Source organism: Arvicanthis niloticus, chromosome 14, assembly GCF_011762505.2.
Source record: "Arvicanthis niloticus isolate mArvNil1 chromosome 14, mArvNil1.pat.X, whole genome shotgun sequence".
NCBI classification, from domain to species: domain Eukaryota; kingdom Metazoa; phylum Chordata; class Mammalia; order Rodentia; family Muridae; genus Arvicanthis; species Arvicanthis niloticus.
The window spans coordinates 70,010,817-70,034,426 of NC_047671.1; the positions used below are offsets into that span (position 1 = coordinate 70,010,817).

Sequence of the window (23,610 nt, forward strand, 5' to 3'; positions counted from 1 at the left end):
AGTTTTACCATTTTCACTATTTTGTGGTGTCCTACTAGAATATCACACTTTTTAATGTATGATTTTTGCCAGTGTGTAAGTTTTTTTTAGTTTATCTTTTTTAAAGTCAAAATTCCTAGAGACTCACTCATCTTTGCTGATGTACTTTCTGTTGCTTCTGTGTGACATGAATGAAGATCACTACATGTGGCTTAACATACAAAGCAAGAGGAAAAACAGTGGGTGTACAGCAAAACATATTAAATATCTGCATTTGATTGCTATGGTGTTAAATCTTGGCTCACACATCTTACCATGGAAGAAAGCAATCATACTCATATTACAATACACACGTACTTGAACTGTTTCATAGTGTTTTAGGCTAGTCAAAGAATTTTACTTTTGTATATAGAGCAGTTTTATTATTTTCATAAGCAACATTATATAATAAAAATCAATGTAATATTGAGGTAATGTAAAAGAAGAATAAAGAATTTTACAAATAGATATTGTGTTGCTAAACATTAATAGAATTTAGTACCTGCCATATATGGTATAAGTAAACCAGATTCTCTATAAACATAATACCTCTTCAGGAATTTTGTTGTTTCTGAAATCAGCAGATAAGTAAATTTAAGAATAATATATATATATACAGATAAGAATACATAAAGCACATTTTGTCTAGTTGACAACCAATAACAATCATATTTGTGTTTGATTGAGTCACTGTTCAAAAATTTATTTGAAAATGTATGCAGAGAACTTTTTAAATCTCAAGAAATACGACACTTTTCATCTCAAATATTTACTCCAGGAATTTGTCTCATTGAAATTGTATTAAATACTTGACATTAAGTAAGTGTAGATGTGGCTATTTTACTTTAAAAATTGGCTTTCTCTACCAGCTTGCCCTGTTCTGTCTCAGGCTGTAACTCATGCTCCTACTCGAATGAGTGTTTTTACAGAAGCCAGCAAACAGGAATGACTTCCTAACATCCCTTGCTTTACCATCTGAGTAATACTCAGTCTTCTTTGCTTTCCTTTTTGAAAATTTAATCTTATGATCTTGAAAACATCTCCTGTGAGGATGGAGAGCTGGCTCAGCAGTTAAGATCTGCTGCTCTTCCAGAGGTCTCAAGTTCAGTTCCCATACAGTCACAGTTGCCTCATAAACCAAGTCAGATTTTCTGATCTTACATTTTTGGTGTAGATTTTTCTTCTGGATGTAATCTATAGTTAATCATTATTTCTGCTCTTCTTCATATTTTAGGTTATATTAAATGTCGATTTACTTGATACATATCAGATGATAATGATGTCTTGTCTTAGTTTCTTAATCACAATTCTTTATAATTACTCCATCCCTTACAGTCTCTCAGGATTCCAATTAGGCTTTCTATTTCTCTGGCATTTTAGCTGAAGAAAACCCTCGGGCTCTAACCTGTAACCTGTTTTATTCTCCCATTTCCTCTGCAGATGCACAGAAGTTCAGCCATCATTTTTCATGGCGCTGATTCTTACGGCACTGTTTGTCCATTCAATCATGCTTGGATTATTGTATCTAATTCTGAGCCCTGCATTTAAAGGAAGGCATTAGCAAACTCCAATGTGTCTGGCTAGATGATTAAATTGATTGAAGTCTTCTAAACCATGTCCCATAAGGAATAGCTGAAGGAATTGTGTATATTTATTGTTTATCCTGGAGTAAAAAAGATTGAGGGCAGGCAGGATAATTGTTTTCAGTAATTGAAAAGTCTGTCATGTAAAGGAGGGAACAGATTTGTTATGAGTTGTTCTAGAAAGCTCTACTAGAATCAACTGGGACAAAATATGAGCAGACATATTAAAATATTCTCTCATAATGATCAAGAACAAATCTCATTTCATTTCCCCTAGCACAGAGTTTTATTTATTTGGGGGGACTAATGGATATTTATTGACCAAATTAAATCAATATGACAGAAAGAACAAACTTCTCAGTAAAACCGTACTACCTTTTAAAGTAAAACTATCCAATCTCTCAGCAAATCTTCGCCAACTGTCTATGAAACAGCTGCTTCTTTTCTTAGCTGGTGGAATATACAGCTGCCAACATCACAGTGTTTAGAGGGGATCTGTAGGTAAGAGTGTTAGATATTTTCTTGAGTTTCATTGTTTAATATCAGCCTCCTGTGATAAGTACTTTAATTGATTACAGTGTAGATGTGAATTGCTTGGTGTACATGGAAGTTTCCTACTGGCCAGTGGTGAAAGTTGGTTAGCATTCAGGTTAGGATTTGAGCACAGGTGGTCAGGCTCAATGCTTTGCCTAAATGACTATCATCATATGTTGTAGAAAATATTTAATCTCAATCAAGGGTTTTTGCCCAACCTTTTCATTCAGTTTCTAGATAAAAGGAAACTGAATAGTGAAATTATTATGCTTATAGTTAAAATTATTATTATTATTAAATATATTTATTTAATTTAATAAATATGTTAAATAACTAACTAAACATGTTAGATTAAGTATTATTACTAAATTAAATATATATTAAATGTATAATTATATTTTATTATTATAATAAGCTTTAATAAGCTCTAGAGGTGGACAGATATCTACCCTCTATGTTATTAGAGTCTATTTCCCTATCAATAACCCTAAGTTACAATTTGCCATGTTCCATCTGGGCAGCTCTTAACTACAATTGGCCAGGCCTCATGGCTATGAGGTCATGATTCACTTACCCCACAGTGGCTTCCTCCTCTCACCACTTTCTCCTCCTCCTCATCCCTGCCAATGTCTTTTCTGCCTGCTATTGGCTTTTGGCATTTTTCTTCAACCAATAGTTTTAAATTAAGAAGCAAGATTATATTGTACCTGTGACTCTCTTGTCCCTGAGGCAGCCAGGCCTTGGGTGCTAGTATTTAGCATTACAATACATAGCAGCAGACCAAACCCCAAAAATGATAACCACTGCCAATAGTGAAGGAAAAAGAGACACATAAGCCAAAGCACATGAGGACGCGAGGGCTGGAGTGTAATCTAATCCAGCCTTATCTCTCGGATTCTACCTCATCTCTGCTCAAATGTCTGCAGCCTTCTCTCCTCCTCTGTCTATTTTCACATTGTCTCAGAATGATCACCTCAAAGGCAAACCTGATCGATTTATTTCCTTCAAAACCTTCATTAGTTCATCATGTCTGCAAGACAAAGCCACCCATACCATTAGGGCAGCAAGGCCTTCTGGGATCTATCTCTGCCTGTCCCCCTTACCTCATATCTTCAGGAACACTGTACAAATCATGCAGTTAAGTGAATCTGTCATTTGCTTTTCTGGCGAAGAAACAAGACCATCATGAGAAGGAAGCTATCAATATAAAATGTTCAGAACAGTATCTTGCACGTAATAACTGCTCAAGACATGTTTGCATATTTATTTCCATCTACTTGTGATTATCCTGCCAAAACTGCTGTATGCCACATGTAATTTATATCTTAGTTTCCTCACTGCACTGGCAATTGCTTCATAGTAGATGGAGAAATAAAGGGAATATATTGGCTCTCCTAATTAACAGCCTCAGAGGATGAACAAGCTCAGGCAGGGTCCAGTCAGAGTGATTCCTGTGTTCTTCTGCAGGCTTCTTAGCCTAACCTTCCACTGTACTGGCTTCTGTTGAGTCTGGCCTTCATCAGGACAGCGAGGGGTCTTTCAGCACAGCAAGAACTACATACAGCCTGTTTATTCTTAGTCAGTAAGACAGAAAATACCATTTGCCATCACCATACAGCCCAAGCTCTTCTCCTTGAGTAGATCCTCTGAGATAAGATCACCATCACTGGAGAAACCAAGAGTCAGCTGACCTGTAAAGTGCTGACTGATGAGCCTCAAAGTTACACCCAAATCCTAACACCAAAAACCTGTGTTATCTGGAGAAAGGGTCTTTGTTGTTGTAATTAGCTTTAAAATCTCTAGACCAGATTATACTGTACTATCTGGCTGGGCTTTAGACCCAATAGTGTGTATATTCCTACATTTCTAACAGAGAAAAAAAAAGCTCACAGAGGAACGGACATGTGAACTCAAAGCAGATATTGGCGCTAAGAATCCATATGATGCCTGGAGTTACTGGAAGCCTGTGCGGCAGTGAACCATAAGCAGAAGCCTATTAAGGTTGAGCTGGGTTAGAAGCCCTGGGGACCCAAAGGGACTGTAGGAGCTTCATCTGCTCCTGTCATATAACCAAAGCCCCCTATAGAAATAGTTGTGATGATCAGTCGTGTAGGGGCAGTGTCTTCAAGCCTTCTACATGTAGATGAGGCATTCCTAATATCTTAGACCTAGCCAATAGGAAGCAGCTACTGACAGACACCAAACCACACCAAAACTATATATAATATCCTATCCAGAAGGAATAAACATGTGTGAGAATACTCCAACACCTGCGAGCATCTGTCTTATAAGAGATGTAATACTTCCTAGAAAGAGAACATTCCCCTAAAGCTGAAGCTTTTGCATCCAGAAGCTCCCCTGCACCTTACTGGCTAGTCAGATTTGCTGGCTCAGCTCAGCTTAAACACAGCAACGGCATCCTTCTTCACTTCAGTATTCCCACCTTGTTGGGCCAGAAACCTCTGAGGATAGTGTCCGGTGCACAGAACAACAGAAGCCCAGAGACAAATAAGCATCTAAGAAGGTGTAACCCTGAGTTTACCTGGATTTCATATGTCCAGCATTTAAGACCAGAAGAGAATAAATTGCTATTTTAAAAAATTGCTATTTCTGTTTGTTTATATTTTGGTTTTTGGCTTCTTGAGACAGGTTCTCACATAGGTCATGCTGGCCTCAAATTCCCAGGAAATGAATGTGCAGGCCATTTTTTGAGGCTAACCCATTCTAAAGTTTGTAAGTTCTCCATAGAGTAGTAGCACAGGAGTCACTTCCGTATTCTTCAATACCACTTTCTACTTAAAACTTTTGTTTCTTTCAGTTAGGCCACTTTGGATACTAGGCTATCAGAACAAGCCATGATTTATTCATCTTTTCTAAGATTACTATACTAATTTCAACATCAAAATAAGACCATTTCATTAGACTTTCTAATTCTGTTAATAGTTGATAGTTTTCCCTTTGCTGTTTTGACATACTCCTTGTCAATAAGCCCACCAGGCTGTTTACTAATGGCCACCCAAATTGACATTTCCCATTCTCCTGTGAAAAGTCTGGAACTCCAAGAACCCATATCTTAATAAACTAAAATGGATTCTCTATATGCCTTGCACGTTGTTTGGTGTGATTTGGTGATTCTACACCATATTAGTGATGGTTTTGAGGAGTCTTGACTGACATTTGAATATATATTTACATTCTAACAGTTCCATGTAAAGAAATGTAAAACCTCACAGTGTTTTTACTTCATGCATGCTTAACGTTTTAAAGTATTTGAAGCTCTAAAAGCTTTAGACCAGCTAGGTGATGCCAAGTTAAACTGAAGTACAGAATGAATGGTCCATTTAGCAATAATCCCTTTGAGGGCTTGGCCTCATCTAATACAAACAAAGGCTTCTGAGGGCAATAGCATGTCGCCTGACACAGTCTTTAAAGAAAGGTTATGTTGCATAAAAAGTAAAACCTCCATATTAAATAACAGAATTTAAGAGTTCAAAACTTTTTCCTCTAAAACAAAGAATATAAAGGCAAAGGCTTGTCTCCTTAAACACCTCAATTATAATTAAATCTTAACTATAACAGCTAAAAGTAGAAGGTACCTGTTAAATAAATTATATGAGAAATCGCAAGAACAATATGAATAAAGAAACACCTACAAATTACTGTCGAGTAAAGCAATGGGTGACAAAATACCCCGAATGGGTGAGCAATTACTGACTAAGCCAGAAACCTGCGAAACCATCTGGAAAAGAAGCTGTCAGGGTTGTTCTGCTTGTCCACACCAACCTTTACCAACTGTCCTCTTTCCAAATAGCATTTGAATCGTATTATCCTGAGCTACTTTAATTGTTGTTGTTTCTACTACAAAACCATAATAAATTCAATGCCTTAAAACAACACAAATATGTCATATATAACATATATATATATATATATATATATATATATATATTCTGTAGGCTAGAAGTCATAAGCAGGCTTAAATCAACTGGTCAGCTGGACTCTTTCCTGTCTGTGCATCTGAGTGCAGGTGGTTTCTTCGTATTTTCCATGTCTATGAACCTCACACGGTTCTCCTCTTCCACCTCCAGGCCAATCTAGCCCTCTTCTCACTGAGGCTGCCTCTTCCTTCTCCCTCTTCCACTGTTCAGAACATTTGTGATTAAATGGAGCTGAACCAGCTCACCAAGAAGGATCTATTTTATTTAAGGTTAGCTGCCTGGTGACTTTCATTCATTTTGTGATCAAAATTCTTTATTACCATGAAGATAGCCTGTTTGCCAGCTTCTGTGAATACAAGATGGACCTTTTTCGGTAATATTTGCAGCCTTCCAAAAGCAACACTCTTAACTTCCCTATGTGGGTAATGATGCCGTGCGTATGCAAGATGTTATCATTGGAGGAAGCTGGGAACAGGACACATACGATTCTCCTATTTTTATAACTTCTAATTATTTTAAAAATAACAGTTGTCAAGGGGGAATGCACTTGGTGAAAATGTAGAAATGGTTACAGAAATTTGAGTTTAGAACAATGGAACAAAACAGTATTATTCAGCCTGTAATATTGTTAATAAAATAATAAGTAAGTCAGTAAATAGGATGAAGCATCACTAAGTGGCAAAGGTGATTATCATGCAGGAAGGAGTGTGTGGATTCAAACCCTAGCATACATCAAAAAGGTTGTTTTTAAATAGTAAATTAAGCCTACGGTGGCATCACACAAACTACAACCAGTCTCATCTGAAATATACATTAAGTTCTTGTTCTTCACCTAATTAAAAGCTACTCATTCAAGATTTATGGGCTTTGGCCGTTAACACTCTCTACAAGGTTCTAAATTCAATAAACATGATTTTAATTTCCATCCCCTTAATTATAACCCTGTCCACAATGCACCAGATATTATTAGAAACATACCACAGCTTACCCTCTATATGGCTAATAGGAGGAATGGACTTCCACAGTGTTTGCTTGTGTTTTTAGCACACTTACCATGCTTACCAAATGAAAAACCTTAAGCCAGATTACTAAAACAGTTTAGAGTAAGCCTCATGATAGTTGTATACTTTTTGAAAACATTATCCATTTTGTATGGCTTAGTATTTCCTAATGCTTTGTGATACATAGAATAAATGCCGTCATCCTGATTTTATTAGAGAGAGTAAATTGGAGCTGAACAATGGCATGGGTGAAGAGGGGGATACCTTACTCTCCTAGTCTAGTCCTGGAACTAAACAATGACAAGTGTAATTTGGAAGAGAGAGAACATGAGAGTATAGCCATACTCAAAGCAAGGAACAGAAAGAAGTAACCAGCTGTGTAATGGGCCTATAAGATTGTAAATGTGGGAGGTACCGGCGGAGCTGGGACGTCACTGCCAGTGTTAGTTAGAGATAAGGAGGGAAGTACCCAGCTTCCTCAAAATGAAGAAAAATAAGACAAACTACAAACAGTGTCAGCTTCCCCTGGAGCTGTAGGGTTTTCAACATTCAAGCGAAGGAGAGAGTCAGCAACAGACTGCACACGGGAATCCAGCTGTTTGTGGACTATCTCTGTTAGGTTTAGTCCTAAACTTAACTGAGGCAGAAAAAGTCATAAAGAGGAAGGGTTTTGTTATGCCAGTATAAACAAATAAAAACAAACAAACCAACTAAATAAGAAAAACAGGCAAGATTTATGAACGAAAGACTCAAGTAGCAGGCAGGATGAGGGAAAATTCAAAACAGTAACAACAACAACAAAGCAGAAAACTGAAAAACAATTCAACTCTTTTATAAGTTCTGTCTGCATAACACCATCTCAACCTTCAGGGAATCTGGGTTTGAGATAGAGACCTGAGGTGTCTAACTGGAAGCCTGTCTGGGAATGGCAAGCAATTCTGGAGGGGATGAGAGGAAGGACTCTCTGAGGATAGTCCAACGTTAAGGGTAGAATAATAGAGTTGCCCATCACAGGAAGATGGAGAGGATGGAGGGAGAGTGAGGGTACTGGTTTTGCAGAAACAGAACTAAGATGCATGGCTAGGCACAGAGGATGTAGAAGGGTGGGTAGTCAATGGGTGTAGTTCATCATTGATGGTGTCTATTTATTGAGAGGATAGGAACAAGAAATGATCTGACCAACAAGAGTGATGTTAGAAAACATGGATGCTGAGTTCCAACTTACGGTCAGATCAAGAAACAAGCACCCATCCCCTCGCTTCCTTATGTACTGAACTATAGATATAATTTAGTCCTAAAACTAACTTTGCTGCAAATCCCAGTGCTCTCTTGCTAAAATCATCAACTTCTATTGAGCTTAGCAACTTGGAATTTCCTTATATATTAATTGCCTCTAATTAGTAATGTTTTACTATTCTTAAGTTGCAAAATACTTTTGTTGATGGCCTTCATGTTTTTTTTTTTTTTTTAAAAAAAAAGGTTTCAAGCATTGGGAATCATAATGGTAAGATTGTATTTATAAATCTTTTCATAACCGTGGAAGCACACCAACAGTCTTAGGAAACTGATAAAGAGGAAGAAACTATTTCCCTGTACTTTGACATCCCTCATCTCAACCCGCCTAAGGCAGAGCTATGGACTGACAAATAAACTGTAAAATATAGCCCTTGCTCTTATTTGGTTCTCTCTCCTCCAAGTTGAGTTGAAAGCAACAAGTTGTTAGCCATCACCAAATTGAAAGTATTCTATCCATAACCAGACTGAGAAGGGGCTGTGAGAAGCTCAGGAAACCTTTAGCTGCAAAATGTCACTTTTTGTTTGTACATAAACCAGTATTATTCTATATAATTTCAGTCCCCAGCAGTCTACACTTTTTCTCGAAGGCTTTCAGGTAGATATCTAATCTTAAATAGGTGCATGTTCCCACCAGGACTGACCTTCAGGTTTGCTTAAAGCACAAACGGTCGCACATACCACCTCACCTGTGTTTAATGAGAGCTGTTTCCTCGTGCCAACGTTGGGTTAATGTACTGAGTTGGAGGAAAAACAAACGGATCTCTCTGCTTTACACCAGATTGCCTTTCTGCCTTGTGGCTTTAACCACTCTGTCCTCCCCACATCTGCCATAATAACAATTATGGCTCTTAGCTGCTTCCTCACCCAGGAGGATTGTGAGGGGATAGCAACACCTCAGGAAAAAAATCAGGGCAAATGCTTAATCTATTTCCAGCATAGTGGGTAATAATTTTCCCTTGAAAACCCCAAGGGGTGCTTCTGTGGGCTCTCACACCCACCATCCTGCAGGTTTGTGGCACCGCTGTGATTTGTAAGGTTTCCTCCATCTTTCCTCTTCTGAGATAACTTTTAATTATGTAGACAGATTGTAAAAGTCTATTTCTTCTTGTAAACAACTATTTCTTTGTTAGTACTAGATTTTGTTTAACTGTTTTGCTCCTATCTGAATCGTCTAAGATACCGAGGAAATATGTCAGTTTATTATTTAACTGCGGTTATCAAAGAAAGCAAAGGCTGGCTTGTTTTCATAGTTTCCCTTGGGAGTTTTTCTTTGCTGCATATAGTTGGAACACACACACATACACACACACACACACACACTTTTTTTTTTTCCATATAGGTGTGAAGTATCAACCATCAAAAGAGCAGACTTTCAACATCCTTAAAACCTGCTTTCTTGCTATGGCTTGAAATCCCCTAAAGCATTGGTAAAAACGTTAAAAGTTGCTGCTTCCTTAGGTGACTGAGAAAAGCAGGCTTGAAGTGACCTGAGAAGTTGACGACCATGGTGAGCATGGTGGTTTTATTCTGGCCCCTTCCACAATGTAATTAAAATGTAAAGAAAGTAAGAACAGGTGATGGGGTTTTCTCTTCTTGTGCATAAATGCTTTGGAGTTGTAATTTTTCTTAATCAAATGATCATTCTAGCTACTTTATACATTCCACACACCTCCCCAGGAAATCTAACCTCTTACATTTGCTTTAAAGCCAGTTCTGTGCAAAAACTGGTTTCACAACAATTGCTAAAAAAGCTGTATGTTGTGCTACACAGCTCTGATCTCGAAACTTAGAATGCAGACACAGGAGACCACAGAGTTTGGGACTAGCCTGGACTATATAATGAAATACTATTAGAAGGAAGGGAAGAGAAAAAGAACTTAAAAAAGAATTTCTAATACTACCATTTAACTGGCAATGCAATTCATTCACAGTTTTTAGGTTTTTACTTGACATAGGTCACATGGGAAGAAGGAATCTCACTTGAGGACTTGCCTCCATCAGACAAGCCTGTAGGTGTGTCTTTGAGGCATTTTCTTGATTAATGGTTGACATGAGAATGCCCAGACCATTGTTGATTCCAGCTCAGGGCAGGTGGTCCTGGGGTGTGTCAGGATACAAGAGAATGATGATGAGGAGAAATCATTGAAGCATAAATAAGATAAAATGGGCAAAAAAATTAATAGACATTTCTTCAGACAAACGTTCAAGAAGCACACTAGAATGCTCAAAATCACTACTCATTAAGAAATGAAAATTAAATGCATACTACCTTACATTCGTTAGGTTAACAATTACTAAAAATGAGTAAAAACTAAAGACTAACAAACAAGAGTATGGCTGCACATGAGGCAGGAGGGTCATGGATTTAAAGCCAGCCTGGCTTACATAGTGAGACACTAATTGAAACCAAACCAAACCAAACCAAAACAAAACAAAACAAAAGGCCAAACCAAAGTGAAAACTTAAAGAAGCAACTCTTGGCACACTGCTAGTAGAAATAGAATGTGAAACAACCACTGTGGCCTCCTCAAAAACTTGAAAACAGAAATACCATGTGACCCAGTGTGGAAGATGTGGAGTCAAGGCAAGAAGTAGTACTGGAAAAAGCTTTGAATAGGATCCATGGGCACCGTCTGCACAACAGTGGTAGTCACAACAACCACACAGTGGACACCACACAAGTGTCCACCGACAGACAATGGGCTAACAAGTTGTGATAACACAAATTATAAAATGGTATGTGCCCTTAAACTAAAAGGAAACTTTGGCACAAGCTACAATCTGAAGGAATCATGTGTTGTATGACACAAGAAATTCACAAAAGGGTCAATACTGAGACTACTGAAATGCTTCAGTGGTTAATAGCATTTGCTGTTCTTGAGGAGGACCTGGGTTTGGGTCTCAGTACCTATGTGGTGGCTAATTGTCTTTAACGCCAATTCCAGATGACTTAAAGCCCTCTTCTGGCCTTTGTGTGCATCAGACATGCACAGGATGCACTGAAAAACATGCAGACAAACGCACACACAAAATAAAAATATATAAAATTTTAACTACAACAAAATACTGTTGATTCCATTTAGCTGATGTACCAGAAAATAGAAAGTAGCAACATTCAGAGGCTGGTAACAGGTACTGGGAGGGTGCCAGCCAGTGAGAAGTGTTTCAGCGTTGCCAGGAAATGTGACTGTAGCAAGATTAAAAGGCACACTTCCAAATGATTCAAAGGATAAATGGCCTCAGCAGGCCATGTTTACATATTTATGCATATAAATATATAATAATAACCAAAAAGAAGAAGCTAGGAATTTGGGAGGGAATTGGGATGGGGCGTGGGAGGAGTTGGAGCAAGGAAGGGGAATGAAGAGATGATGGGATGATACTTTGTCTTCGAAATGAAAAAGGGTGAAAATAAGAATGAAAGGTGAGTAGCCACCAGGGAGAACAAGGCAGTACACAGGACTCTTCAGTAGTCTCCCCTTCAGCCCCTGCCTCCATACTCCTGCCCAAGCTTCTACCCTGGCTTTTTATTGGGGTGTTTTATTATAGAAACTAAAACCTAATACAGCCTTTAATTAAGATACACAGTATTCTCCCTCAAAGACTTCCCTCAAAGATTTTGATATTTGAGATAAAAGTTCAGTTATAGACACAGCAGTGTGTAGTGTCTTCATACTGAAGAAACATTTAAGCAACTCTTCCAGAGAGGAAATGTGTGTGGCCAAGGTTGGCTGATGTCTTAGGTACAGTAACCTCATTGGCCAGGCTCTTAACCAAGTAAAGCCCTAGCTGCTTACTATGGTTCAGTGTACACCACTATCCTCTCTTGAGTTTCAAGGATAAATACCAGCATCCAATGCCATTGGCTTTATATTTTTTAAGGAGAATGTTCACATTTCCACTACATTCTCAGAAGTACTACATAAAATAAAATTAAGATATTAAATAAGTTTGTTCAAAGAAGAAGCTGATTTCAATAGGTTTTTCTTTGGGTTATAATTTAAGTAATCTTTCATTGCTGAGGTGGATTTTTATGCACTCTAATCGATTTCATTAATTATGTTCTTGTGGAAGGAAATTTTAGAACCAGGCCCTTTGCTATTTATTCCTCATGCCCACAACTACTGTAAAGCCACCATTTAAATCAGATAAATCTGTTATTTTACCTAAATAAGAAATGCTAGCTTAAGCTTTCCAGGTTTGAATTTTATATACAATCAGTCCACTTTATTTTTGGACTCATCAAATATGCGATTGAAATGATTTGGTAAAAATATTTTGAACATTTACAGACTTCATCCACAGAGCCACCCAGCCACACTTCAAAATATTCAAAAACAAGGGACTGCATCAGAACTGAACCAGAGGCCCTTTCCTGTACATAAATAATTCCCTGGAGAGCCGAATGCCATAGTTATTAGTAAAAACATATATATATATATATATAGAGAGAGAGAGAGAGCTACTTTACCCTAGACCAGAGTTGAAATATAGTTGCATGTGCAGATTGGGTCCTTTTTTTTCTAAGAAGTTTGCACATCCCCCTGCCCTTGGATACTAAAGGCATGAAAGGTTTCCTCAGAATCTTCAAACATGTCCTAATTCTACTTCCTCCTTCTTTGTCAATTCATTCTATTTCTTTTCTTCTCCATCACTTGACTGTTTAAAACATGAAATAGCTTAAATCCAGCCAAACATTTTACCTGATTAAATGTTACCCTGTCCTTTATTATGGGCAGGATAAGAATGTCTAGTGCTCCACGGATAAGATAGATACCCAGTTCCTTTCTGGACGGTTTCCTCTTTCCATACTTTACCATTTACTTGAGATTTCACTGTTGCTGATATGTAGTTTTTCCATATTTGAACACAAATCCCATTAGCTGTTACAATGTGGATTGTCTTTTAGTTCTAGGTTAATCTGTGGAATGAGCCCCAGGAGATCAAGAAAACATTAAAACTCCATGGAGAAATAGATCTTGCAGTTTCTGGATTCAGACATGAAGAGAACCACAGTTGTCTGAAGTGGTCATGAAAGCCAAACAAGTCTTCTTCTCTGTCCTGCTGTTTGGGACAGCGGGGCTTCTGCTCTTCATGTACTTGCAAGCATGGATTGAAGGACATTATACAGGTAATATGTAGATTCTATGTTTTCTCTGGAAACGATAACGACAATTGCCCCTCAGTATTAAATGCCTTGTGACACTGATAGGTATTTTGTAAGCCTCAGTTTCCAACATCCATAACTCAAATACTCAGATCTTAGAAGAGTAAATATTTTGCAAACCAGTGACCCTTTGCTCAGTGCTTACACTGTAGTTTGTGTCCTCTGGAAGGGGACCATGCTGGTTCCATTAATACAACAATTATGTCTTTGTTGCAATCTGCCTATAGGACTACAGAATTTATTTTCCCTCTGATCTACCCATCAAAGTGAACCAAGCTTAAATAGGAGCAAAATATGTAGCAATTGCTTTTAATTCTAATATTTATGTTGAAACTCAACATCGACATGAAAATTCATGAAACATTTGTTATTAAATGGAGATTGAAACGCCTTCTTAAAAAGTCCTTATAGCAAGAATTTTTGATTGAGCAGGCCGTAATATTTCTATCATATCCATTCAGTAATGATGACATAAGACAAAAGTGACCATTGATACTAAGGGATTAAAGATGAGTCTGTATTTCAATACAGTTTCATTTACAAAAGATGATAGGCCAGATTTCATCATTCAGTTTAAACAAGCTACACAGAAGGCATTCAGTGACTGTTAAAATGGGTTATAGTTATAATTAAAATGATAATATTAAGGGAATGTCAGAGAACATCTCAGAAATGTGTGTATTTTAATGAAATCCACCTTTGGGGGAGAAATGAACTTTGATTTATGACTATTAAGAAAAATAAAATAGAAGCAGAATGAATTCTATCCATTTATTTATTTACTTACTTATTCACTTTACACCCCTAGTGTCCCCGTATTTCCAGTCCTTTCAAACCTACCCGTACAAATCTGTCTCCATATCACCCCTTCTCCTTTTCCTCAGAGAAGGGAAAGCTGTCCTTGGATGCCACCCTACTCTGGGACATCCAGTTGCAGTAGGCCAAAGCACATCCTCTACAACTGAGCAGACCAACTAGGCAGTCCTTTTCCAGAAGGAGATCCAACAACAGGCAACTGAGTCAGAGAGAGCCTCTACTCCGTTGTTAGGGACCCACATGAAGACCAAGATGCATATCTGCTATAAATGTGTAGGGGACTAGCTCCAATCGCTGCATGCTCTTTGGTTTGTGGATCAATTTCTGTAAGGTCCCATAGGCCTTCAAGTACTATATTGAACAGATAAGGAGAAAGTGAGCAGCCTAGTCTTGTCCCTGACTGTAGTGGAATTGCTTTAAGTTTCTCTCCATTTACTTTGATATTGGATATTGAATTGCTCTATATTGCTTTTATTATGTTTAGATATGTGCTTTATATCCCAAATCGCTCTAAGAATTTTAACATGAAAATGTCTGATTTTTTTTGTCAAAGGGTTTTTCAGCATCTAATGAGATGACCATATGGTTGTTTTGGGGTTTGTTGTTGTTATTGTTGTTGTTCTTTTTAATATTTCAGTTTGTTTATATGGTGGATTATACTGAGGGATTTTCATATATTAAACCATCCCTGAAACCTGGGATGAAGCCTATTTGGTCTTGATTGATGTCTCTGATGTGTTCTGGATTCAGTTTTCAAGTATTTTATTGAGTATTTTTGAATAAATTTTCATAAGGGGAATTGGTCTAAAATTCTTTTTCTTTGTGTGCTTTAAGGTTTCAGGGTATCTGTGTTCTCATAGAATAAGTTTGGCAATGTTTCTTCTAATTTTATTTAGTGGAATAGTTTGAGGAGTATTGGTATTAACTCTTCTTTGAAAATCTGATAGAATTCTGAAGCTATCTGGCCCTGGGATTCTTTTGTTTGAAAGACTTTTAATGACTACTTCTATTTCCTTAGAGGTTATATAAAAATTTAGATTGTTTACTTGATCTTGATTTAACTTTGGTAATTGGAATCTATCCAGAAAATCATTCATTTCATTTAGATTTTCTAATTTTGTGGAGTACAGATTTTTGAAGACTTAATGAATCTTTGAATTCCCCAGTGTCTGTTGTTATGTCTTCCTTTTAATTTCTGATTCTGTTTCTTTGGATACTGTCTCTCTCTTTCTTTTAGTTAGACTGGCTAAAGGTTTTTTTATCTTGTAGATTTTTCTCAAAGAACCAGATCTTGGTTTTGTTGATTCTTCATATTGTTCTCTTTGTTTCTAATTTATTAATTTCAGCCTTGAGTTTATTTCCTGTTGTTTATGCCTCTTAAGTGTGTTTGCTTCTCTTCTAATATAGAGCTTTCAGGTGTCCTTTTAAGTTGCTGGTATGAGAATCCTGTAATTTCTTTGTAATTTCTATTAAGTACTCTGAACTTTCCTTTTAGTTGTGCTTTCATTGTGTCCCATAAGTTTGGGTATGATGTACCTTCATTTTTATTGAATTCCAGAAAGTCTTTAGTTTCTTATTTCTTCCCTGACTTAGTGATCATTGAGCAAAATGTTGTTCTGTTTCCATGATGTAGGCATTCTCTTGTTTTTCTTGTTCTTGAAGTCAAGCTTTAAATTATGGTGGTCTGATAGGATACAAGGAGTTATTTTAATTTTCTCTTATCTACTGAAGCTTTCTTTGTGACCTACTAGGTGGTCAGTTTTTGAGCAGGTTCCATAAAGTGCTGCTGAGAAGAAGATATATTCTTTTGTGTTTGGGTGAATGGTTCTGTAGCTGCTAGGTCCATTTGATCCACAGTCTCTGCTAGTTCATCTAGAGCTTTATTTCTTTGTTATCATTATTTCTCTGTTTAGTTTCTATCTTGATGACCTGTCCATTGGTGAAAGTGTGTTGACATCCCCCACTATTAGTTTGTGGGGTTCAATGTGCAATTTAAGCTTTAATAATTTTTTTATTAATGTGGTTGCCTTTTCATTTGGGGCATATATGTTCAGAATTGAGATGTCATCTTTGTGAGTTTTTCCTTTGATGGATATGAAGTGTCTTTCCACATCTGTTTTGTTTAATTTTTGTTGAAAGTCAATTTTATTAGATATTAGAATGGCTACTCCAGCTTGTTTCTTGGGTCAGTTTGCTTGGAAACTCTTATTCCAGCCCTTTACTCTGGGATAATGTCTTTGTTGATGAAGTGTTTTTCTTGTACATGGTAGAAAGATAGACCCTGTTTTTACATCCATTCATTTAGCCTGTGTCTTTTTATTGGAAAATTGAGTCCACTGATGTTGACAGATATTAATGAATAATGATTGCTAACTTTTATTGTTTTGATGTTAGTGGTGTTAGTGTGTGCGCGTGCGCGTGCGTGTGCGTGTGTGTGCTTCCCTTACTTTGTTTTTCTGGTGTGGAATTATTTTCTATGGTTTTTTGTGTGTGATTAACTTCTTTATGTTGGAGTATTCCTTCTAATGTCTTTTGTAGGGCTGGACTTGTAGATAAATATTGTTTAAATTTGATTTTGTCTTGGAATTGTAGACTGAAAAATTATAAAGACCATTTTATGAAATATGTAGACTTTTTTTTGCCCTTAGACCTGGGCAGAAAAAGTGTAAGTTCCAGAAAGTGGAACTGAATGTAAAATTTTCACTGCCCCGGGACACATTCCGGGTGGAGGACATTATCCCTGAATCAGAGGACACTTGCTGGATTACATTCCTCAAGCCTCAGGGAGTAGACCCCACCTGTGGGTGGGAAAAGCTCAAGGCAGGAAGACACATTCCTGACCACAGAGAAAGATGCAAGCCATCTAGGTGGGGCTATAGCCGGAAGAAGTGAAAAACAGTTTACCTGAAATAGTTGGTAATGATTGTTTAGGGTAGGTTCCTCTGAAATGTTCCACTGTTCTAGGTTACCCCCCACCCCTTGGTCGTTCCAGTGTTACAACCTGTTGGTGTTCAAACTTTGTAAAGCAACCAATCATGTGTAACTGTGCGAAAATTCCTCCCTTTCCCTATAAAAGAAACCCCTCAGCTTGCTGGCCTTTTGTCAAAATTCTGTTCCTGAGTGGATAAGCAGTTTTGACCTTGGCTAGTGAACTGCCCAATAAACCTCTGCTGATTGCATCCAGGTATGGTTTCTTGTGTTTCTTGGTTGGTCGTGATTTCCTGAGCCTTGAGGAAGGGTCTCCCGAGTTTGGGGTTCTTCAGAATATCTTGTTTTTCTCTATCTATGGTGGTTGAAATTTTTGCTGGGTATAGAAATATCAGTTGGCATCTGTGGTTTCTTAGAAGCTGTAACATATCTTTCCAGGCCCTTCTAGCCTTTAGAGTTTCTGTTGAAAAGTCAGGTATAATTCTGATAAGTCTGCCTTTGTATATTATGTGGCCTTTTCTCCTTGAAGCTTTTTATATTCTTTCTTTGTTCTGTACATTTAACGTTTTGAATATTCTGTAGTGGGAAGATTTTCTTTTCTGGTCCAATCTAATTGGTGTTCAGTAAGCTCTAGTATGTTTCTAGTATCTCTTTCTTTAGGTTGGGAAAATTTTCTCCTATGATTTTGTTGAAAATATTTTTCTAGTCCTTGCAGCTGGGATTCTCACGTTCTATTCCTATTATTTTTATGTTAGGTCTTTTCATAATACCCCAAATTTTCTGGATGTGTCATGGATTCCTTAGATTTAATATTTTCTTTTATCATATTCTCTATGCCTGAGATTCTCTTTTGCATCTTTTGTATTCTGTTGGTGACGCTTGCATGGGTTTTTGCTGTTCTCTTTCCTAGGTTTTCTATCTCCAGGATTCCCTCAGATTGCATTTTTTAAAATGTATCTGTTTCCATTTTCAGGTCTTCAACAGTTTTATTCATTTCCTTAACCTGTTTAATTTTATTTTTCTCTATGTCTTTGAAGGATTTATTAGTTTCCTCTTTAAAGGTCTTGTCTAATTGTACTTTCCTGTATTTCTTGAAGGGCTTATTCATTTCCTCTTTAAAGGCATCTATAATTTTCATAAGACTGGATTTAAGTTCATTTTCTACTACTTCGTTTGTATTAGGATATGCTATGAAGGTGCCATGTTGTCCTGGCTCTTGTTTGTGTTCTTATGTTGGCCTTTATCGATCTGGTTGTCCTCAGATGATCCCTTGTATAGCAGGTGTCAGGAAGGGGGCCTGATGGGGATGTTCCCCATGAAGCTGGACTCCAGTGAACAGCCTTGGACTGGATGTTCTTGGTGTAGCAGGCCTGGATGTTTCTTTTGTGTGGGCCTGATGGAGGCTGAACAATAGATCTTGGGAAGCAGCAGCTAGCTCAGGGCAGCTGTCTGTGCCCCAGGGGACAGGCAAAACAATAGGAGGGCATTTAAATTGGATGTTCCTTGTTAGGTAGATCTGATGGAGGCCACAGAAGTGAAGTGTTGGCCATACAATGGAGCTAAAAGAAGGGAGATGCAGAGACAGTACATGCAGAGTGATTTCTTAATTGTTTCCAATTGTGATCTAATTTAAATGTATTCTCTATAAAAAGTCCTTAAAATATCTGGTAAACAACAGTGTGGAGCCACTAGTATGACAAAGTTTAGAAGTCATTTTCATTTTAAAATATCTTTCTTGGTTTATCTTTGCAAATAGTTTGGATTTGTTTAATTTATGTAGTGGCCTTTGTTGAATGATATTGTTTATAATTGTTTTCTAGAGCTTGTGATGTATTCCCAACATCTATTCTTAATTTCCCCTAATTTATACAAACTATGACTGTGAGACAATACATTTTTAAGTAGTTTTGCATAAATTTTTATAATATTTAATGAAGCCATATGGGATAATGTATATAGTCTAATTTTCCTGAAAATAAATGCCTAAGGTCAGTTTTCCTTCATTGAATGATACTGTTACAGTTTGTTTATGCTCAACCCAGGGAATAGGACTATTAGAAGGTGTGACCTTGTTGGAGTAGGTGTGTCACTGTGGGTGTGGGCTTTAAGACCCTCATCTTAGCTGCCTGGAAGTTGGTATTCTGCTAGCAGCCTTCAGAAGAAGATGTAGAGCCCTCAGCTCTTCCTGAACCATGCCTGCCTGGATGCTGCCATGCTCCTGCCTTGATGATATTGAACTAAACCTCTGAACCTGTAAGCCACCTCCAATTAAGTGTTGTCCTTATTATAGTTGCCTTGGTCATGTTTTCTGTTCACAGCAGTAAAACCCTAACTAAGACAGATACCTTCTAGAGATAGGGATTGGATAAAAGAATAGAGCTAAACTCTGTAGACTGGAATTCAGTAGAGGAGGGATTGAAAATGATCTCTTTCTTAGCTATTCGTAAACATCAGAATTTTCTACAACTTTTAAAGAGCTTAACCAGTCTCCAGTACATAAAGAAAAATATATTCATATATACAAACTACTATATGGGAGAATCATAGCTTATTCTGACAGTAAGGCACAATATGTACTAAAACAGTCAAGTCACACGACAATAGCCCACAAATAAAATACAGCTCAGAGCTGACACCATGGCTCAGTGGGTAAAGGTTCTTGCTGTGTAAGCCAAGTCACCTAAGCTCAATGCTCAAAACCCAAATAAAGATGGAAAGAGAAAACCAGCTCTACACTGTTGTTTTCTAACATCCATGTACATGCTGTGGCACATGTGTCTTCTTACATATGCACATACACACACATAATCATTTTTTAAAATAAACAAAGTACATCTCATAATATGTCCCCATGACCCTAACTTAGTTGAGAGCTTAATAAGTATCATAAGTTAATATAAACTTTCTGCTGTCCTCATAACTAAGTAAATGGATGATTTATTGTCAAAGAAAACCGAGAGTCTAAAGGATGAATAATTTATCCAATGGATCCATGTCAAAACATTTGTACAAAGGGTAGTTCCAGACTTGAACCGAGGTTGTATCACTGTGGAACCATACCTGTGTATATATTTGTGACCAGGTAGAGGCAAAAATAAATCCCATTATTTATGATACCAGACAAAGTGAGAACAAGTTGCCTATCATAATGAAGTAATGAGTTCCAAAATTGTGACCCATACACAAGTCTTGCTATATCTTAGCAGTCCTAAAAGAATAAATGGGTGTTCAACAAATACAAGAGCATCATTTAAAATGCTTTAAAACCCTTAATATAAATAAATGAAGAAGCATGGGATAGGTACCTAGGTGTTTGGTATCTATTTGTAATAACATTGGGGATGTTAGGGATTTTTAAATACAATACTTTTTTAAATTAAAAGATCTGAATATGTGCTTTGATGGTAAGACAAACTTGAAAAACAGTCTGTCTTTTGCACACTTTAAACATACACACACACACACACACACACACACACACACACACACACACAGAGCGCTTATAAGAGGAGCTGGCTTCAGTTCCTGTGGCTCCCCGCAGATGAAGCAAGCACCGAGAACTGCAGAAGTTTGGATCTCCTGTGCTCTTCAATTGCATGAGAAAGTCCTAGCTTCACATCACAATCTTGCTTGAGGCCCATAAAACAGAGGTGATTGACTTCTATTCTACCTTCATTTTACAGGGGGTGGGGAGGGACCCAAAACCACACACACACTAAAATCCTGAACTAAATCTTTTGTAAATGTCCAGACAAGCTGGTAAAAGATGACAAAGACACAGTCTTTTGGAAATGAAAGGGAAATTAGATGACAGAGAAATGAAAACTTGTTCATTTGTCATATAGTAGACAGTTGCTTTATGGTGCCCATGTTTTCCTTTCTTTAAACATTTACCTATTTTCACATGTGTATGTGATGTGCCTGTGTATATATATGCATGTTCACATGTATGTGGGTGCAAGCGCATGTAAGGGTTCATGTATGCAGTGTGTACATGCATGTGAAGGTCAGACAGCGAGCTCAGATATCTTCCTGTAGTACTAGCAGGGTTCTTGCTAAGCTTGGAGCTCCTGATTTGGCTAGTCTAGTTAGCTAGCATGCCTGAACCATTCCTGACCCCACCTCTTAAATGATGGGATCACAATTCATCCACCATTTTATCTGGCTTTTTATGTGGGTTCTGGGAATCTCAACTGTAGTCTTCATGCTTATGTATCATGTGCTTTGTTTACTCAGCTTTTCCTTGATACCTAATTAAAAATATCCATTTGTGTGCTTTGTTGTTGTAATTACAAATTTTATTTTAAAAAAACATTTTGTAGTTAAGAGCACAAGTTTTCCATTCAGAAAGGTCTTGAGGAGTTCATTTGTCCAGCTCATACCCTCCTCTTTAGCTCTATTCCCTGAGCACATTACTTAGCCTTTCTTGAACTCAGTTTTGTTGTCTATAAAATGGGGATAACATTCCCATGTAGTTAGGAATGAAGCATGTAAGACTTTAATCTAACCTGTTTAGAAGAAGAACCTTTGAAGGAGTTATGTAAGGACAAATGTGGTCATCAGGTAAGATGCCAACCCAGTGAGACCCTGTCTGTATAGGAATATGAGAGACCCAAGCTTTGGGGGAGCTTAAAGAAACCATTGTTTGCAAGGCATTCATCATAGTGCCTGGCAAGGAGACATTCATGGCTACGGCCTGGTATTCTTAGCAGAAACTGAGTCTGGGCATCCACAAAGGTGCACATTCTGAGCTGTATAATCAAGACTCCATTACAGCTCACGGGGACTGGATGCTGTCCAATCTTGTACCTTAACAGATTACAAAACAAAAATAAAAAGTAAACTCTCAGTTCTACCTTTAAGTAGAATGGTTGGGAGAATTTATTTAATGTCAAAGAAGTCTGGTTGCTCTTGTGGAAGATGGAAGGAGAGTGACAGGCTTGGGTGCAGGAAGGATCACTGCCTCCACAAGCCATCACAATGCTTAGCAACACCAAGGTGAGACATTCACTCTGAATGATGTCCTGAGAACTCCAAACAATACCATGCGTGCAGTGTGGGGGGGTGGGGGGTGGGGATCAACCTTTCCTGTGAAGATACTAGCCCAGTAGAGAGTAGAGGACAAAAACAGTCCTGTGCCCAGCCAATGCATTGGTAGACAAGGACAATCTATTGTGACAAAAAGCAAATGTTCCCTCCATTGTGGGATAAAATAATGTGTTGGGGGCAAAGACAAAGAGTCCAGTTAGTTGTCAGTGATGGAACTGTCAACCAGATGGAAGCTCTAGAAGGGATGCTCCTAGAAAAGAAGCTGCACCAAAAAGCATGGCAGTGGGAATCGTGATCCAGCACAGAGCACAGACCATCAGAGCCCATTCACGATTCATCACTTCTTCCTTTTAGTGCCCAAAATGCAATAACAGTGCACGGTATGGGGCTGTTTTGTGTTGTCATAGGAGACAAGAGACAGAATCTCGGACTTAGATAGACCCACTCTCAAGATTCACTTGCTCTGGTTTACATGTTTTCACCAAAAGAATTCTCACTGTGTGGACAAAGAGGGTGATTCTGAATTTAATGTTGCCTGGAGGATGGCCTTTTGGGGAGAAAAAAATTAGAGATAAAGAAGGAATAAGAGTGGGGCTCCAATCCAGCAGTGCTGTGGGTCCATGAGAAAAGGGAGCCTGTGTGGATACACAGTCTTGGTTATGTGATTCACTGCCTCAGAACTCTAAAGATTCTCCACTGGGAAAAGAAATTTCTCACTAGTTCTAGCTGCCTCAACTTGAACTTCCTACTCAGTGGAATCTATGAGCTGGGTAAACCTTTTAACATCACCCCATCTGTCATATATAGTTATGAGCTAAGTCATTGCTTGTTTATTTTTGAAAAATATAGATTTAAGTTTATCACTCCTTTTACATTCATGATCTTCCATTGTCTTTTACAGAACCTGACCCTGAAGTCCACAGACAAGACTAGACTATAGTTCAACCCTCCACTTCTCTTCTACTACCAGACCAATCCCCTTACTGACTTCATGCTCACAGTTTCAAACCCTAGATGTGTGCCTCACCCTTAGAATGGAGCTCAAATTTCTTCTTCTTCTTTTTTTTTTTGTTTTTTGTTTTTTTGTTTTTTTTTTTTTTCAAGACAGGGTTTCTCTGTGTAGCCCTGGCTGTCCTGGAACTCACTCTGTAGACCAGGCTGGCCTCGAACTCAGAAATCTGCTTGCCTCTGCCTCCCAAGTGCTAGGATTAAAGGCATGTGCCACCACTGCCCAGTGGAGCTCGAATTGCAATCTCTTTGATCACTCTGCAGATGAATCA

The 23,610-nt window shown here is 37.9% G+C and overlaps 1 protein-coding gene across 7 annotated transcripts in view; it reads left to right on the forward strand.

The window, feature by feature from the left end:
• Positions 1 to 23,610, forward strand: part of Chst9 (carbohydrate sulfotransferase 9) — a 266,781-nt gene that overhangs the window by 21,208 nt on the left and 221,963 nt on the right. For 3 of the 7 annotated variants that reach the window (XM_076912955.1, XM_076912956.1, XM_034517842.2), the window contains exon 2: positions 13,280 to 13,501. In XM_076912955.1, the coding sequence (XP_076769070.1) occupies positions 13,402 to 13,501 (100 nt within the window). In that variant the 5' untranslated portion in view covers positions 13,280 to 13,401. Of the gene's footprint in view, positions 1 to 13,279; positions 13,502 to 23,610 lie in introns of those variants that run through there. The other 4 variants (XM_076912957.1, XM_076912960.1, XM_076912961.1 and 1 more) reach the window with 2 other exon arrangements.